The sequence below is a fragment of the Cucurbita moschata genome, unplaced genomic scaffold (genome assembly GCF_002738365.1).
Source record: "Cucurbita moschata cultivar Rifu unplaced genomic scaffold, Cmos_1.0 Cmo_Scf00035, whole genome shotgun sequence".
Classification (NCBI taxonomy): domain Eukaryota; kingdom Viridiplantae; phylum Streptophyta; class Magnoliopsida; order Cucurbitales; family Cucurbitaceae; genus Cucurbita; species Cucurbita moschata.
Window position 1 is genome coordinate 2026333 of NW_019268551.1, and position 19718 is coordinate 2046050.

A 19718-nucleotide genomic window follows, 5' to 3' on the forward strand; every position below is an offset into this window, starting at 1 on the left:
CATGCTATATGATGATGAGTGCCATATTGCATCATGTCGTTAGATCGACATAGGACACAACCCTAAGAGCGTGAAAATGATATTAATATAAATATCCACGAGTATGTGTTATCTAGAGTAACAAAGAGATGAGACTAGAGGGTTGTGTCAGAAGAGACATTATGATGGATTTAGAGGGACCTTATGCATATTGTATGTTCATAAGCATAGGGCTACTTCCCCTAGAGATGATGAGTGCGGACGCGCACCATGTGATAAGCGCGAATGCGCACAGGTGCGAATGCACACAGATGAGGGTGTTCATGAGGCGCATGACACTATGGGGTTCCGCTGACCTCCGGACGTCGCTACAGATTAGCTTGACAAGAGGGTCCAGGGGGTGTGCGAGCACCTTGGGGATTCACACTCGCACGTGTGAGTCGTGTGTAGGGAAGTACTACACATCCAATTTGTTCGAGACTGGAGGCCACCCCTAAGATAATTAGAGATAGATCCCTAAATCATGATTGCATGTGTTTGCATTTGCATAGCCCCTATAGTGGGGCCACTTACTAAGTATTGTTTGAAATACTCAGGCCTTGTGCCACATCATTTTTCAGGTAAAGGCAAGGCGCACTTGTACGGAGGACGGCGACATCGCGAGCAGAAACTGTGGCACGTGCATAGGATAGATTCATATTTAAATTTCTAGTCTTAAGTTAGAATAGGTTGTTTTGCATTTCATTGTTTTAAATTATTTTGTATTTATTTTTGTTTTCTCTAAATTTCAGTAATTCATATTTAAACATGTAAGACCATGGCTGTGTTTTCCAGAGAAGAAGTTGTTTTAAAAGTGTTTTTGAAGTTTACGTTATAAATTATGTTCATGTAAGAATTTTATTTCTGCATTATAGATGAGCATGAGACATTAGTAGCGACTCTGAGTATGTGGAAATTTAGGGTCGTTACAGTTAGTATCAAAGCTCTAGGTTTTAGATTATGTAGACTAGCCTACAATGTAGGCTTGGCACGTTCCATGGTCCCAACATCGATGCCCCGTCACCGTCAGGTATGCCTTGCACAAGATAAGAAAAGAGAAACGTTTTCAAACTCGCATGCATTTTTATGTTAATGTTACTGAAATTGTTGTTATATTTCACGTATTTATTTAAGAGCATGATGTGATGTGTTGCATGCTGAGTGATTTTGTTTGCAATATGATGTGAACTTAGTAGATGTGATGCATAACATAATTTGATAGGTATTGAGCCTTAGACTTAAGAGATGCTATCTGGGTTTCTAGAACCATGATGCCTAGACCATGCGAAAGAGTAAGACGAGGAAGGGGACGACCTCCTATTAGAGATAGAGGACAAGGTGAGGCTGAAGAGAGCCCACTTCGAGAGGGATCAGAGACAGGGTTTGAATTAGAGCCCTTACTGTATGTATGGTCGGCAAGCAGCCCTGGGAGGGTAGACGTAGTAACTAAGGATAGAGAAAAGAATGATCAAGCAATAGTAGCCGATCAAACTCTAAGCGTAGTCCTAATAGTAGTAAAGATGACCGACTTCGACGTCGTACTAGGCATGGATTGACTAGTTGCAAACACATGCTATTATAGAATGTCATAAAAAAAAAAAAAAAGTGATATTCTCACCATCGGTGGGACCTAGCTTTAAATTTAAAGGCACAAATACCGGGGCTACCCCCAAAGGTAGTCTCAATGATGAAAGCAAAGAGATCAGTCCAACAAGGCGGTTGGACTACATTAACATGTGCCGTAGATGTAAGAGTAAAAGAAAACACCCTAGAAAACGTGTCAATTGTAAACGAGTTTTCAGATGTGTTTTCGAACAACCTACATGGAATACCCCCTTTCCGAGCGGTTGACTTCGTCATCGAACTCGAGCTAGGAACTGGGCCTATTTCTAAAGCACCCTATCGCATGGTGCTAGCAGAGTTGAAGGAACTCAAGGCGCAATTACAAGACTTACGGGATAAATGGTTCATTCGACCTAGCATATTCCCCTGGACTGCGCCAGTGTTGTTTGTTCAGAAGAAAGATGGATCGATGCGTTTGTGCATCGATTACAGAGAGTTAAATAAGAGAACCATAAAGAACAAATACCCTCTGCCTAGAATAGAAGACTTATTTGATCAACTTAGAGAGGCAACAATATTTTCTAAGATAGATCTGCGGTCAGGTTACCATTAAATAACGAGTAAAGAAAAAGACGTACCAAAGACAACATTTAGGACAAGGTATGATCGCTACAAGTTCGTGGTGATGTTATTTGGCCTCACTAATGCTCCAGCTATGTTAATGGAGATAATGAACCGAGTGTTCAAGGACTGTCTAGACACTTTTGTGATCGTGCTCACTGATGACATCCCAATGTACTCGAAAACAGACTTGGAACATCAGGAACACCTCTGAAAAGTCCTAGCCACCCTAAGAAAGAACAAGTTGTATGCCAAGTTCTCAAAGTGTGAATTTTGGTTACGATAAGTCTCTTTCCTAGGATACGTGGCGACAAAGGATGGAGTATCCGTAGATCCTACTAAGATCAAAGCGGTCACGAAGTAGGAACGCCCAACTTTGGTAACACCAGTACAGAGTTTCTTGAGACTAGCGAGATACTATCGAAGGTTCGGGTAGCACTTCGCTAGAATAGCCTCGCCTTTGACACAGCTAACGAGAAAAGGGGTACCATTTATATGAAATGATGCTTGTGAGGCAAGCTTCCAAAATCTAAAAGAGAGATTGGTAACCGTCCCGGTACTCACGGTACCCGAGATCTCAGAAGAGTACGTAATCTATAGTGACGCCTTTGAAGAATGGACTAGGATGTGTGTTAATGCAACACGGTAAAGTTGTTGCATACGCGTCCCGTCAACTAAAAGAATACGAAGATAATTACCCTTACCCACGACCTGGAGTTGGCCGTTGTAGTATTCACGCTGAAATTTGGTGGCACTATCTGTATGGAGAGAAAATTCAAAGTTTAACCGATCACAAGGTTTTAAATATTTTTTCACCCAGAAAGAGTCAAATATGAGACAAAGAAGATGGTTAGAATTGGTGAAGGACTACGATGTAGATATCCAGTATCACCCTAGAAAAGCAAATGTGGTCGCAGACGCTTTGAGTAGAAAGGCGGCCCACTCTTTTGCCCTCATTACAGGGAAGTAAGGGTACAAAGAAAATTCGAGGGAGTCAACATAGTGTAGCGACCGAGAGAGTCATGGCACAACTGGACAACTTACAGTGCAACCTACACTTAGGCAAAGAATGGTTACCTCCCATCGAGAGGATCCAAGCCTACAGAAAGTCCTGGGCAAGCTAGACAAAAGTCCTAGGCCAGCTAGACAAAAGTCTAGTAAACAGGTTCTTGAAGTCCTCAGATAAGGACTATTGTATCAGGGAGGCCTATGTGTCCCAGAGAAGTTAAGGAAGGAGATACTAACAGAAGCTCACAACTCGCCATTTGCCATGCACCCAGGAGGTACAAAAATGTACCAAGATTTTAAACAACATTTCTGATAAAAGAGGATGAAGAGGGACATGTCCGAGTTTGTGATCGAGTGCTTAGTTTGTTAACAAGTGAAAGTTTCTAAACAAAAGGCAGTGGGGTTGTTGTAGCCCCTAAACATACCAGAGTGGAAGTGGAAAAACATAGCAATGGATTTCATAGTAAGATTACCCAAAACGCACAAAGCATATACAGTGATCTGGGTAGTTGTCGATAGGTTGACCAAATCGGCACACTTCCTACCTGGGAAAGCTACATATACAGTTGACAAATGAGCACAACTGTATGTGAAAGAAATAGTATATAAACTGAAAATAACTATAATATTCATAAAAAAAAAAGTCATAAAATAATGTTTTCACAATAATATAGTATTATAACAACTGAAAATAACTATAATATTTGCCAAACAAACGGAACATAATGTTTTTCACAATAACATAATACTATATCAACTCACAATAACATAATACTATATCAACCGAAAATAACAATAATATTCACAAAAAAAAAAAAGTTTTTCACTATAAGAATTGAAAATAATAATAATATTCACCAAAGAAACACAACATAATGTTTTCACACTAACATATAATATATCAACTGAAAATAATTATAATATTCATAAAACAAACGTTTTTCATCCTAAAATAATACTATAGAAACTCAAAATAACTATAATATTCACTAAATAAACATAATATAATATTTTTCGACATAATACTATAGCAACTAAAAATAAATATAATATTTACTAACAAACCATAAAATAATGTTTTTCACAATATGAAAATAACTATAATATTCACCCAACAAACCTAATATAATGTTTTTCACAATAAAATAATATTATAACAACCGAAAATAATAATAATATAGACCAAAAAAACATAAAATAATATTTTTCACAATAAAATAATACTATAGCAACTGAGAATAACAATAATCTTCACCAAACAAACATAACATAATAACATAATGTTTTTCATAACATAATATTTTAGCAACTGAAAATAATTATAATATTCATTAAACAAACATAACACAACACAGAGGTTGATAATTTATTATTTAATAACAACATAAATGACTGATTGAGATTGAGGTATGTCATCTATCTACCGGCCATGAGTCTCTCCTCTTGATAAATCTACATGTAGCTCTTTGAAGGGAACTTCAACTTACAAGTTGGGTAGATAGAATACTTGTTATCGTGAATTATCTAATGATAGATAATGTCTTTCTCCGTCCATGTCGCCACCAATCGAATAAGACATATTATTTTATACTCGTTCAATGGAGTATTGTTGGTGCGGCTGCTAAATGCCATTACTAAAGGAAATTAAAAAAAAAAAAAAATCATTAGCAATAAATAGGTAAAAATAGAAATATTAAATTCTTTTGCCCAAAAATGTTAATATTCAAACTAAACATTAATTTGGTGAATGATGTTTGCAATAATATTTTTTAATATATTTAATTTTTTTTCTAAAAATATTTGGTTCCAGATTTATTTTTGAACTTTAAAAGGTATCTAACATATTTTTAAATAATTAATTTTAAACGTAATAACGATCTAAAGAATAAGATGAATAAGAAAAGTTTAAAATAATTAAAAATGACTATATATACCAACAATTTGCATGTTCCTTTTGGATGACTAAATCATAGAAAATGTGTTTTACGTGGAACAGTAGGTGACCTCTTATATTTTAATTTTATTTTAAAATATATATGTGAACATGTTTAGAAATAATTAAGTATAATTTGAAATTGATTTTGCAAAAAAATTAAATCTATAAATTCTGATCTACTTTTTGTCCGTGGGCCTGGACTGAAGTAGAAATGTGGGCTTTCGTAATTGGGCCTGGGCCGAAGCAGAACTTCTGACGGGCTTCACGTGCGTGTGAGCAGGCTGGGGCCGGCGTGCCTGCGAGCGAAAACTCTTTGGGCCTGGGCCGAAGAGAATTTGGGCTTGATCATCTCTCATTCCTCACAACTGGGCTTTACCATCTCTCTGGGCCTCACAACTGGGCTTGACCTGTATTCCTCACAACTGAGCTGTGTTCTTCGTTACATCCCCTTCTCTCTTTCTTTTGTAGGATCCTAACCGACAAAAGTCCTAAGCCAGCGAGAGAAGTCCTTAGATGAAGTACTATTATAACAGGGACGTCTATGTGTCTCAGTAATAGAGGAGTTAAGGAAAGAGATACTGACGTAAGCTCACAACTCACCGTTTGCCATGCACCCATGGGGTACTACTAAAATAACAGCTTCCAAGCTACTATTGGAATGACACAGTTTGAGACCCTGTATGAGAAACGGTGCAAGTCCCCGCTATCTTGGGAGGAGGTAGGTGAGAGAAAGCTAGTAGGACCCAAGATGGTTCGAGTCACCAATGAAGCTGTCCAGAAAATCCGAGCGAGGATGCGTACCGCTCAAAGTAGATAGAAAAGCTAAGCCGATGTAAGGCGTAGAAACTTAGAGTTTGAGATAGGGGACCTAGTATCCCTAAAGGTGACACCCATGAAAGGTGTCTTGAGGTTCGGACGTAAGATCAAGTTAAGTCCTAGATTTATTGGATCTTTTGAAATTCTCGAGCGAATCGGTCCGATAGCGTACAAGTTAAACCCTACCACCCTCCCTCTCAAGAGTACACGATGTATTTCACGTGTCGATGCTCAGGAAATACATGACGGAGTCTATCCGCGTAATAGATTACGAGCCCCTCCAACTCAGTAAAGATTTGAGTTACAAGGAAAACCCCATAAGAATCTTAGCTCAGGAAGTGAAAGCGCTACGCAATAGGGACATTGCATTCATTAAGGTGTTGTGGCGGAACCCCACACCAAGGAGCTCATGTGGGAGCGTGAGGACGAGATAAGAGAAAATACCCCTAGTTAGTACAAAAATTTGAGACTTTTGATGGCGAAAGTTCTTTTTAGGGCTATATAATGTAACGAATCAGGGAGGAGAAAAAAAACTCAGTCGTCGGAAAACCCGCGGGGTCACGAAATCACGTTTTCCGACCCCCACAACTCGCAAAAACCTCCCGCCACGCTCCCCAAGCCTCTCAGAATCACCTGCAAAGAAGAAAACGATGAAGAAGTGAGAGAGAGAGAGAGAGCCAAAGTTTTACCGCGAGCGAAAAACCAAACTTCTGCACTCTGAAACTGTCGGTCCCAATGCCTAAATCGACCAAGCAACATCGCGAAAGTGACCACCAGCCTAAATACGTCCTCACCAAGCAAACACACGTTGCCTAGTTCGGAAATCGGGTTTTCGGTGAATCCTCGATCTATTAAATTCGACGTCCCATGTGTCATTCATGTAGACACCACACTCATGCAGACATACCCCTTCGGCCCATTAAATCCGGCGACCCAACACGAGTGTCCGTTTCGAAGTCTACGACGCGTCACCTCTCGAAGGCAACACATGTTGCGCATGCAACCAAAAGCTCTTCGGCCCAGTAAACCAACGGCCCAACACGCGTTCCCTCGCGGCCCAACCTCACGACCCGCACCCGAGGACATGACTCGAAGTCCACGCCTTGACCCGGAATGCCTCCCGACACGCGCCTCCTCCCCCACAACGACACGTGTCGCACATGCGGACGTCGACTGCTTCATCTTGACGCGGCTTCTTGGCTAAAAAACGTGTGGTTTGGCTCCATATAGACATGTAATATAGAGTTTCTTAGGTTTTTGACCCAAGTTCATTATGAGTCTTATGACGAATTTGATTGGGAAGTTCAATGACAAAAAGAAGGAGATTCATTAGCTCGTTATTTAGTCAGACTTGGAGAGATGACGGAATCCATAAAAATTATTCAACAAGCTTTGGAAGGGGGCCTTATGAAAATTTAGAAATACGATCTTTTGATCGAGGACAGTCTCCGGAATGGAATGACTTTGACTATTGATTCATTAGTAAAAAAACCTTTGCCAACTTTTGAATTGGCGAAACAAGAACTTTATGTGAGAGTCGAAGCTCGAGAAGGGGAATTGGGCATTTTTTTGATAGGGGATCAGGGTGGTTTTCCTTGGAGATGGAAAATTCGCCCGCCGAGTTTTATCAAAACCCATTTTTTTACCTTATTTAAGGCAAATAAGGTCAGTATATCACTCTATCTCTAAATTTAAGTTAATTTATGATAGAAATATGATTTATTAACGTGAATAAGATGAACGTTCTTATAAGAGTCAACTCCCAACAACCTTTGGAGCAGCTCCCGAGGAACGGGAGCTTACGTTAATTAAATTAGAGAGTACTTCGGCTAAGGCCAACCAAGTAAGTGCCCTTACTATAGGATAGGCTAGAATTGTTTACGTTACATTTTTATTTACGAGCATGATGATGTATGAGTATGATGATTGAGCTGTGATGCATGTTATATGTACGTGATTTATGTTTTGATGCATGACGTGCATATTATGTTTGATGCACTTGATGACTTATAGATGAGTATGATGTTACATGATGTTTTCCATATTGAGCATGGTATATGATGATGATTATCATATTACATCATTTCCTTAGATCGACCTGGGCACAACCTTAAGAGCGTGAAAATGATATTAATATAAATATTCAGGAGTATGTATTACCAGTAATTAAACTCATCCCTGTATTTCTCAACTTTTGCCTCTTGGTTTCAATTTAGATGTTTTTTGGTCGGTTGAAAAAAAAATCATATTGATAAATAAAATGAAATGTTTTTATTTTTATTTTTACCTTTTAGTTTTCAATTAATTTTTTATGGTAATCATTTTTCTAATTTTTTAATTAAAAAAAAGAGAGTAAGTTTCCTATTAATATTTTACCATAATCATCCTCGTTGTATGTACAAACTCGTATGTACAGAGGAGGTAAAGATGGAAAAGAGGTTAAATGTAAAAATTGAAGTAACTGGAAAAGTAACTCTAAAAAGTAATCCAATTTGCAAAGAATGTCCTTATAATAAACAAAATTTCCAAAAATAATCTTATAAGTGGCAAATTATAAAAATGATTTTAAAAATTATAAATTTGGAAAAATGGTCTCGTAATTAACCAAATTGTAAATTAACCCTACTCGACTGATTTTGGAAGCTATCTCATATGACAAAAAAATATATATTTTTGGTAATAAAATAATGATGGTTTTGGAAATAACCATCAAATTATTTATTAATAATTTTTAAGAAAAATTTGGGATAGCTTTAAATTTTGAATTAAAATTTTAAAATTTTTGAACACCGGTTAAACAGTAAAACTTCGAATATATTTAGCTTACAAAATAACAAAAAGAGAAAAATATATTTCGAATATATTTAGCTTACAAAATAACAAAAAGAGAAAAATATATACTAAAATAAAATTAAAAAAGGAAAAAAAATCTTTTTTAAAAAAACGGAATATATATAATGCATATAAAGGAAAAGATGGAAAAAGGAAAAGAATTGTTTACTCTAATCCAACGGATGAGATCCAAATGTGTAAACATACACCGTCGGATCACATACCCTTTTAAATTCAATCCCACACCATCTTTTAAATGTATATCTTCTTTTTCTGCCATATTATATTAGATTCATAATAGAAAACTGGAACATTATCTTATTTTAATTATATTATTAAAATTATTTATATATAATTGATCCTACCGTACATGTCTATATTCTTTTTTTCATTTTATTCTTTCACGTAAATACTGTCTTCCTGAAATTTTTTTTTTTTCCTTTTTTGGTTTCATGGTAAGCATATATTTTAAATATTTCCTAATTTAAATATATTCCTTATTCTTAATTTTTTTAGCTATAAAATAAGTCTTTATATCCCATCTAAAATTGGAGTATTGATTTTTGTACGACGAACGAAGACGCTGTGTCCTTGTCTTTGTCTGCTCATTCCTACGGTAACTATCTCTGCCCTCTTCATTATGTTTTAATTTTTTTTTTTTGTATAATTTAAATTCTAACACTTTTTTTCTTATGCTTGGTCGTTGTTTTTGTCATATTTGGTCGTCGAATTTTTCAATGTTATAATTTTTAAACATTTGATTGACTTTAGTTTAAAATATTTTTATCAATTATTTGTTTTAAATATAAACAATTTAATAGTTTTTTTTATTAAATTTGTATGTTTTTTCCTTTTTATTAACTTTTTTAATTTCTTGCCTACGCAAAGGTTCGACCGCAACTGAAATTATTTTTTCTTATTATTTTTTTAAATTTCAATTTTTTCCTTTTTTTTTTTTTATTAAATTTCTATTTTTTTCCTTTTTATTAATTTTTTTAAATTTCTTTTATATTTTTTTCCGCTGAAATTATTTTCCTTTTTTTATTTTTTTAATTTCTTTTATTTATTATTATTTTTAATTTTAGTTTATTTATTATTTTTTAATTTCTATTTTTTTCCTTTTTATTAAATTTCTATTTTTTCCTTTTTATTAAATTTCTATTTTTTTTCCTTTTTATTAATTTTTTAATTTCTTTTATATTTTTCTTTATTAATTTCTTTTAATTTCTTATATATTTTTTCAGCTTTATACTACGTTTATTTATTATTTTTTTATTTTAAAATTTTTCCTATTTACTACCTTTTATTTTTTTCCTTTTTATTAATTTTTAATTATTATTTTTATTTCTTTTATATTTTTTCCAGCTGAAATTATTTCCCTTTTTTTATTTTTTTAATTTCTTTTATTTATTATTATTTTTTTAATTTTAAATCACACTTTATATTACGTTTATTTATTATTATTTTTTTCTTTTTTTGAATTTCTATTTTTCCTATTTTTTTAATTTCTTTTATTTATTATTATTTTTATTTCTATTTTCCCCTTTATATTAAATTTCTATTTTTTTTCCTTTTTATTAATTTTCTAATTTCTTTTATATTTTTTCTTTATTAATTTTTTTAATTTCTTTTATATTTTTTCAGCTTTATAATACGTTTATTTATTTATTTTTAATTTTTAATTTTTTCCTTTTTATTATTTTCTATTATTTCTTTTATTTCTTTTATATTTTTACAGCTGAAATTATTTTCCTTTTTTTATTTTTTTTATTTCTTTTATTTATTATTATTTTTTAAATTTCTTTTAGTTAATCACACTTTTTACGTTTATATTTTTTTTAATTTCTATTTTTTTTTTATTAAATTTCTATTTTTCCTATTTTTTTTTTTATTTTTTTTATATTTTTTTAAGTTAAAGATTCGACCCCGGCTAAAATAATTTCAGCTGAAATTATTTTTCTTTTTATTATTTTTTAGTTTCTTTTATATGATTTTATTACATTATTATTTTTATTTTCTTTACAAAAAAAATCACACTTTATACTAGTTTAATTTCTTTTATATCTTTTTAGTTTCTTTTATATTATCATATTGTATAAAACTTCAGAACCTAATAAATAATTATTTTATTTTTTATGAACATTTTATCCTTTATTTAATTAAATCTATAAATATATTATGTAAAGCAAGTTAATTATAACATGTGAATATATAGGAGAGAGTAATTATGATTAAAAAAATTATTTAAAAAACGTAGGAAAATAATTAAAACATGCTATAAGATTTATTTGTTTTGAATTAATTGACATATTGTTGGGAGAAATTTATTTAATCTCCAAACATATTTTAGAAAATAGGTCATAATACAATTTTATTTCTAATTATATCATTTGTGATTTGGTACAGCAAACGTACAAAACAAAGAAGAGAAACCATGGAAAATTCAAAATCTCGAGATTGGACTGCACTTGACTACGATGTTCTTGGTGTGATCCTCAACAAAATGGTGTCTCTCTACGATTATCTTCAATTCAGCTTGGTATGTAAGTCTTGGTATTTTCTTGCATTACACCACAAACACCAACGATCCATAATTGCCTCCAAGGTTCCTCAACTGCCGATGCTCATTGTTCCCTCGAAGGATGGTCTTGAAAAGCAGCATTGCTTATACGATCTCACTACGAACATAGTTCGCTCGGTTGACTTCAAATTTTGCTTTAACAAAAGGTGTTGTGGTTCCTCTTTCGGTTGGTTGATCATGCGTGATGAGACACTCGGTATTGTTTTATTCAACCCTTTTTCCGGGGCTGTGATTTATCTTCCTCCGGTTGCTACATATGATGACATTGAGTGGATTCCAGGCCACATAATTAAAGCAATACTAACCAAAGATCCATCGTTATATCCAAACGATTACATGGTTGTAGGTATCTTTGGTACATATAAAAGATTGTGTCTGATAAGAGCAAATGATAAAACTTGGACATATTACTACCCAACACCAAATATTCCTTTTAATGATATTAACATTTGTAGAGATACTATATATGCCACAGAAAATGATTTGGATGTTTGGAAGGTTGAAGTTCAGAACAGCGAGGATGAAAGTTCATCTATTTCTATTTCCGTAAAGATGGTCCATACAAAACGTATCAGGTACATAGGTACAGCGTATATTACAGAGTCTTCAAAAGGAGAGCTTTTGGTTGTTTTGAGGATATTCAACTCTGGAGAAGAACAATTCGAGACGGTCGACTTTGAAGTTTACAAACTTATTCATGAGAATGAAGATGAGTTGCGAAGGGCGGTAGAGGTGAAGAGCTTAGATGGTGATGCTATTTTCATTGGTGACTCTCAGTCCATTTGTGTCTCAACTAAAGAATTTGCTGGATGTTTACCAAATCGTATATATTTCACCGATAATCGCTATGTTAATCTTGTTGTTGGGAAATTAGATGGAACTCAAGATTTAGGCGTATTCAACTTCGAAGATGGAAGCTTTGAAGACCATTACATAGCAGATCCTGCACAAAAAAATTTGCCCAGTCCCATGTGGATCATCCCAACTATATGCTCCAAAGATTTGGATGATTAAAATTAATTTGTAACCAAATATTTAAGGATGTTACTTATATTATATTATATTATATTATATTATATTATATTGTGTTACCATATATATATACTTTTATGACAGTGTGACTCATTTTTGTTGATGCTCTCTTTGTAACATTGTTTTGTTGCATGTATGTTAGCAGGACAGTAAATGACCTTAGATTAAATAGGAAAACTTATGGGGATAGATAATCAAAAAAATCACAATGACAAGTATCCTACTAGCCCAGCAGCATACACGTTGAAGTTTCTTTCGAAGAGTGACTTATGGATTCATCCCGTGTTTCTCCTCCGGATGAATCCATAGGTCGCTCTTAGGAACTTTAGCATGTATTTACATACTGAGCAAGTAGGATATTTTCGATTGTGAATTCTTTAGTGGTAAATTATGTCTTTCTCCATCCCACTCGTCAAACACAAACACATAAGATATGTTGTTTGTGCGGTTGGACGTCACTACTAGAGAACAGACAACATTTTTCAGATAAAGGCAATGCTCCCGGTAAGCTTGAACTGCTAGCCACACAAGAACAGAGGCCTAATTTGAAAATTTGAAGAGAGATGAACAAACAAATGTAATGATAGTTAGCAATGGAAGAGAGAAACAGGGGAAGGAGTCTACATTAATAACATCATCACAACCAACAACATTACATGGTATCTTGTGAATAAATAAAACCAACTCATTATTCAGACAATTTTCCTAACATCAAGGAAAAACAAAACAACATACAACTACCCGCTCTCATCGTCCTGCCTTCTTCTATAGCTTCTGAACAACTTGTGCTAAGAAAAATTCTTTATTCTCAACTTTATTTCAGTGCCCATTAGCAACCACACCGTTCTCCATTTTTTCACTTTCCCCATCCTTCTTCGCGTAGAATCTCCTGTATAACGAATCAACTTCAGTGAGATAGTAGGAGCCTGCTGGTAGCAAGCTGCAGTCCTTGCTTGTCACGAAGTCCTTAGCCCCGTAACGATGCTCCATCAGCTGCATTATTTCGACAAATTTCTCCGGAACCAGCTGCACAAAAATTAAATGTCCGAATCCATGGATTAATATTAAAGTATCTTAATGTTCGACTTTCTCGAGTATGACCGTGCACAACCATAAAAAATACTCTTTAGAACCACAGATCTATGAAGGTTTATTGATTTTAGTGGTGATTTAACTATTCCTACTTGTTGATATCAACATCATCATACATTCTAGGATACCAAATGTTCGTCCAAAGTTTGAACTCTCAAGACGATTGGATAGGTCATCGGATGGGAAGGAGAACGAAACATTCTTTATAAGGGTGTTGAAGCCTCTCCCTAGCAGACGCGTTTTAAAAATCTTGAGTGGAAGCCCGAAAGAGGACAAAATCTGCTAGTGGTGGGCTTAGAGCGTGACAAATGGTATCAGAGCCAGATACCAGGCAATGTGTCAGCAAGGAGGCTGAACCCCGAAGGGGGGTGGACACGAGGCGATGTGCCGGGTCCCAAAGGGGGGTGGATTGGAGGCTCCCACATCGATTGGAGAAGGGTACAAGTGCTAGCGAGGACACTGGGCCCCGAAGGGGGGTGGATTGTGAGGTCCCACATCGATTGGAGAAGGGTACGAGTGCTAGCGAGGACGCTGGGCCCCGAAGGGGGTGGATTGTGAGGTTCCACCTCAGTTGGGGAGGAAAATGAAACATTTTTATAAGAGTGTGGAAACCTCTCCCTAGCAGTCATGTTTTAAAATCCTTGAGGGAAAGTTCAAAAGGGAAAGACCAAAGAGGACAATATCTGCTAGTGGTAGGCTTGAGGCGTTACAGTTCAGGCTAAAAATGACATTGTAACGTTGGCTTAAATTAAGTTCTAGTTAACTAACATTCGAGACAATTGTTCAGATGATCTATAGTTAAGTTCATGGTAAACTTCAGAGAGAAATAATTACCTCATGCCTCGATTTCAACTTTTTATCCACGTTCAAGATAGCTGAAATGTTGGACAAACTAAAGGGAGCTTGACCTTCATTGAGCTTCAATGAGAACATCGTTGCAGTTGAGCCACTTCCATAAGAGAACAATACAACCCGATTTCCTGTCTGGTATGGAAACAAACCATTTAGACAGGTGAAAGCAGAGCAGCCAGATGTGTATAATATAGGTAAATGAGAAAAATGTATACCAGTGAGTTATTCTTGTTGTGAAGAAGTGATATAAATGCTGCATAGAGAGAGGCAGTATACATATTTCCGACTTGCTTCGGTATTAAAGTAGAGGGTTGCACCTTTGCATCATAAAGAGGCTTCGCAAGTTGTTGAGTTATCTGCAAATCCATTATATTAGTATATAAAAAGTGACGACTAAATGACCAGCTAAAAGGTATAAGACCTTTTCGAGATCCCGACTCTGGTAAGTTTCATCGTTCGACAAGGTTGAAAACGGGGCCAGCTTTTCTTTAGCAACTTCATCTATTGAGCTGTGAAAAGCAGAAAAAACTTTAACATCCACAAAACCACCAGAAACAACCAGATGTTTCGAATTTGAGCAGAGGTAGCACGTTTACCTGGCATTTCTCATGAAATCGTTAAAGAGCAATCGAGCAAAGCTCTTCTGCACAAGCTGCTCACATAAATACCAAATAAGTTATACAGAGATTTTAGTGATAAGATTAGCCTTAATCAATTTATGACATATGTTACCTTGTTATAGGGAGAATGAAATACAAAATAGTCAGCATCAGAAATGGAAAATTGCTTGCCCTCCAGTTTCTCATACCTAATAAAAGTGCAATGTCAGGTAAAGATAACATACATGAAGGAAGATTAATTTATTTGAAATATTAACTTACTTGTGACATAATTGTTTGTAGCAAGAATCCAAGGCCATGAGGTAACAGGTTTGAGAGAGTTTACCATCAACAACCTGCAAGCATTTCATTACAGATCACTCACTAGCTGTAGCAAGAAACTAAATAAATGCCATAAATTCTTCAAAAAGCTGGAAATAATCAATGAATTGCAATTTATTCTGTTAAAGATTACCGGGTATTCGCTCGCTAAATTAGGCTTGTAAAAATCATAAACGTGAGACATATGGCTTCCCCTCAACTTGCTTTCAAAACCAATAGGAGCATCAGGTCCTACCAGCATGGCAATTGCTGCAGCCCCACCAGTAGGACGAGCAGGTCCTTCAGCATACACCTAACATAATAGACAAGTCAGTAATGCCGATTTCAACAGAACAAAGTCAAAGATTTCTTATCTTTCTATTTTGCAATATTATAGATATACACCAAAGCTAATTCAAATATAATGATAAGATAGGCCAGATTATACCATACCGCACTATCTGTGCACACCACAAGACCATAACGCCCATCCCAGGAGCTGCTCTCAACCCAATTGACACAGTTGAATAGGGCAGCTGTACCCCCATAGCACGCATTTGTTGAATCAACACCTTCAATATCGGTGTTTCCATGTTTCTGCATATATGAAAAGATAAGAACATTCAGTATGAACCAATATTTATTATATCAAGAAAAGGATTGCATTCAAACAGATCAGCAGATAAAAGTTGAGATTTGCATCCTCAAAAGTACCAAAAGACCTACGCAGCTTCAAAATATATATATGTACGTATGTTATCTATTTAAGTATTATCGAGCTTAAATATAAAATAAGTAACGTTAGTGATCCATACTCCTCTTTTATAATCAATAAATTAACTACTATAAAAGAAAAAGGAAACTTTTGGAATAGAAAAATATTGTTTACAAGACTCCTAGATTTAGCTTCTCTATATGAACTTTAAAGTTAATGAACCATATATTCCATATAATCCACCAATGAAAATCATCACAATTATTTAAGATAACTTTCAATCTGCAAACTGGATCGGCCCTTATTGTACTAAAAAAAAATAGAACAATTGGTTCAGATCAACAATATACTTCATTAAACTATTTTATCACAGAAGTACTCAAAAAGTTTTACCTCAAATATTTGCATCAGGAAAGTCTTAATTGATTTGCTTTTATCTATAACAGTCTCACTGCCAACTTCTAACCGGCCAATTTGTTTTGGATCAATTCCATACTTTTCAAGGAGGGAAGTGACAACTGTCAAGCTGAAAATCCAAGAACTTTGATGTTAAGAAGATTCTTTGAAATACAGTATAAAGATATTGAAGCTAACGGCTGTGTCCATATACTGAGCCACAAAGATTTTAGCCCAACAAAAGAATTAGCAAAACAGGATGAAATATGGTCACTACCTCATTGAGATGACATCTTCAACCTCAGTACAGAACGCCATGCAATCCTGTCCAAGCCCAATAGTGTATTTCCCCTTGCTTGCACCATCATGAGCTTCCAATGCTTCCTATGTTGCCAAAGCAGGCGGCATATTAATTTCAGTAGCAAGCATTCATGTAAGTGCAAGAACAAATAGTGAGACTTAGAGATGCAAAGAGATGCAATTCTTTATTCATACTACAACTAAGTCAAATCGCTTTTCCCTTTCAAAACTTGATGCAGATCCAACAAGAACAACTAAGAGAACAATTAAAGAAAAACAACATGCACATGATGTGTGCTAAATTTGAGCTCAAAAGCTGCCACCAAACAGTTGAGTAGGCCCTCAGCCCAGAAATGTGCTCAAAAGCTGGAATGGACCCAACTCATCCAGACACACAAACAGACATTATAATCATAAATGTGAAAATGCATAACTCAAAATCAATCGTCGATCGCAAACAACTAAACAAGAAAAGGGGGAACAATTTGAAACATTCCAAAAAACGAAAGGAAAAAAAAAACAGAACAATCATCTAAGATCGCGAAGAACACTACAATTTCAAAATTACTTGCTAGAAACACAAAATTCAAAAGCAAATTCAACGAAACAAGAACAAGAACAAAATGCTACCCCCACTTCACCGATTTCTCTAAACACTACCAAAATACAATCCAAAACCAAGCCGCAAAGAAACCAACAGTACAGAAAAGCTAAAAACGAGTTCAAACTGAGAGATCCTCACCTGCTTAATGTAGGTAGGAGGGAAGTGGATATCAATAGCGAGAATTCCCACATTCTTAGCCATTTCCAGAGCCGGTTTTTGCCTTCAATTCAAAATAAAACCGATCCAATGCAATACAGAACCAAAGTATGCTATGAAACTCTCCTCTCCACCTGATTCTGCTGTGAAAACGAAGTAGTGGAGAGAGAAAATTTGAGAGAGGAGAGAGGAAATCCTTGAAAGTAGCAGAGAAAGATGGTGAGGCTCACATGGGGGCGGATCTTAAATAGAATGCAGTCTACATGAGCTTCCTGCCAATATTTGTAAAACTAAGACTAAATTCCCCTTTTACCCCTTCATTTTCCTTTTATTTACTTTCTTTGCCATTACATTATTTTTGACTTTCCAAGTCAACTAAAAACAATGAATCCCAAAAAAAAGGTTAAAATATATTTATTATTTTATGTATTTTTAATAAATATTAGACTAAGTCTTCATTGTTATTTTAATATTAATAAATTATAAATTATAATAACCTCATTCATTTTAATTATGGTTTTATTTCATATCAAATTAAAGAGATATTTAGTGATATATAGAAAATTATTCGTTAAATTATTCCAATAATATTTAATATAAGTAATTTTTTTGAAAAATATTTACAATATAGAAAAGTTATCCATTTAGTTATTAATAATCGAAAAAAAAAATATGAATTTTTTTATCACATTTTATTTTTAAACTAAAAATATACTATTTTATATATATATATAAAGTATACATCAAATTAATATATTATTTTTTATTCACTTTTCTAATATAGTTATATAATATATTTTAATTCATATATTAAAATACCATGTAGTTATATAATTTATTTAAAAAAAATAAGGAAAGAAATAGAATATTTAAAATAATGATTTATTTAATGCCACGTGGGCAAAAAACATGAAGGCGAGATTCTATTAAAAAAAATATCTAAAACAAATATAATCTTGATATTTATTTTATTTTAATATAGTTGTAGAAAAATTATTAGTGTTTCAATAGTATTATTTTTTTTTGAAGACCATATATTTATAATTAATAATACAAACAATTTGAAATATTTAAATAAGGTATGATTCATTCTTGCATTATTTAAGAACAGCTCGACATTTAATTTATAAAATAATCAAATAAAATAATACCATGAGAAAAGTGAGGATTTAATTAGACACAAAGTTGAAAATTAAAATTTAATTAGATATAAAACTTAAATTTATATTTATTAAACACAAAATTAAAAATTTAGTGACTAAAAATGTATTCATTCCTATTTTTTAGATTAAATAAAAAATACCTATAAAATCTTTTTTATTTCAAAAAGTACCCGTACTTTTTCAAAAATTGTAATATTGCCTCTAACGTTTTTAGCAAAAAGTTCATTATCCACGGAGAAATATCCTGATTCAATAATAAAAACGCTTGAACTTAATGGCAACATCAAATCAAGCTGATTAAGAAAAGTGTCTAAACTCCGTCAATAAAATGTCGCAATCCATCTCAATATATCTAACATAACTAACTAATTAACATTTATAAAAATAGTTTAAATTACAATTAATTAATTACCATAAATCCAATTATAAAATAAATAATACGTAGATTAACCACATTTTAAAAATATAACTAAAACGGTTTATCTAGATTTTATAGACATCGTATATTAACGAAAACTCTAAACATTTATTAGGACCTACCAACATTTATTTTTGATAGTTTAATCATAAGAATTTCATGACTAAGTGTGTTTCTGAACAATTGTATACTGAGTGACCTCACATGTGAATAAAGATAAAACATGTTGAAAATTTTATATTGGTACGTAGAAATAATCTTTATTTCACGTGCTTCTTAAATACAATTATTATTATTTTTTTTTTTTAAGTTTCATTCATTTATTTATTATTATTATTATTTAATATTTTTAAACATTAGAATTTTAAATAAAAAGAAGAAAAAAAACTCAAATCAATTTCTTTGAAATCATCGAAATATAACCAATTTAAAAACAAAGTCGTACAATTTTTTTTCACGTATATAGCAACCAAATAAATATTTTAATTTACCCAATTATTAAATCCAAAATGTAACGTGGAATCCTTTTGGCACAGCGGTGAGAGATCCGACGGCACATAAACGAATCTCACCTACCTTTTCAACCGTTGCCTTCTAAGCGGTATGACGTCATCCCTCAACTTGCACTGCACGATGACTATATATATATATATATATATATATATATATATATATATATATATATATATATATAT

The 19718-nt window shown here is 33.6% G+C and overlaps 2 protein-coding genes across 2 annotated transcripts; one reads left to right on the plus strand and one right to left on the minus strand.

Moving 5' to 3' along the window:
* Positions 1–11228: 11228 nt before the first annotated feature.
* On the plus strand, positions 11229–12389 carry LOC111431012 (probable F-box protein At1g65740). The gene has a single exon (XM_023067499.1). The coding sequence runs from the start codon at positions 11229–11231 to the stop codon at positions 12387–12389; it is 1161 nt and encodes a 386-aa protein (XP_022923267.1).
* A 612-nt stretch (positions 12390–13001) lies between these two features.
* LOC111431190 (hydroxymethylglutaryl-CoA synthase-like) lies at positions 13002–17682 on the minus strand. Its single transcript, XM_023067749.1, has 12 exons — positions 17425–17682; positions 16660–16766; positions 16380–16512; positions 15725–15868; positions 15426–15584; positions 15233–15306; positions 15084–15159; positions 14948–15003; positions 14773–14860; positions 14567–14707; positions 14334–14483; positions 13002–13433 (listed from the first exon to the last, which is right to left on the minus strand). Exons 1-12 carry the CDS (start codon positions 17485–17487, stop codon positions 13227–13229), a joined length of 1398 nt encoding a protein of 465 aa, XP_022923517.1. The 5' UTR covers positions 17488–17682; the 3' UTR covers positions 13002–13226.
* Positions 17683–19718: the final 2036 nt, after the last annotated feature.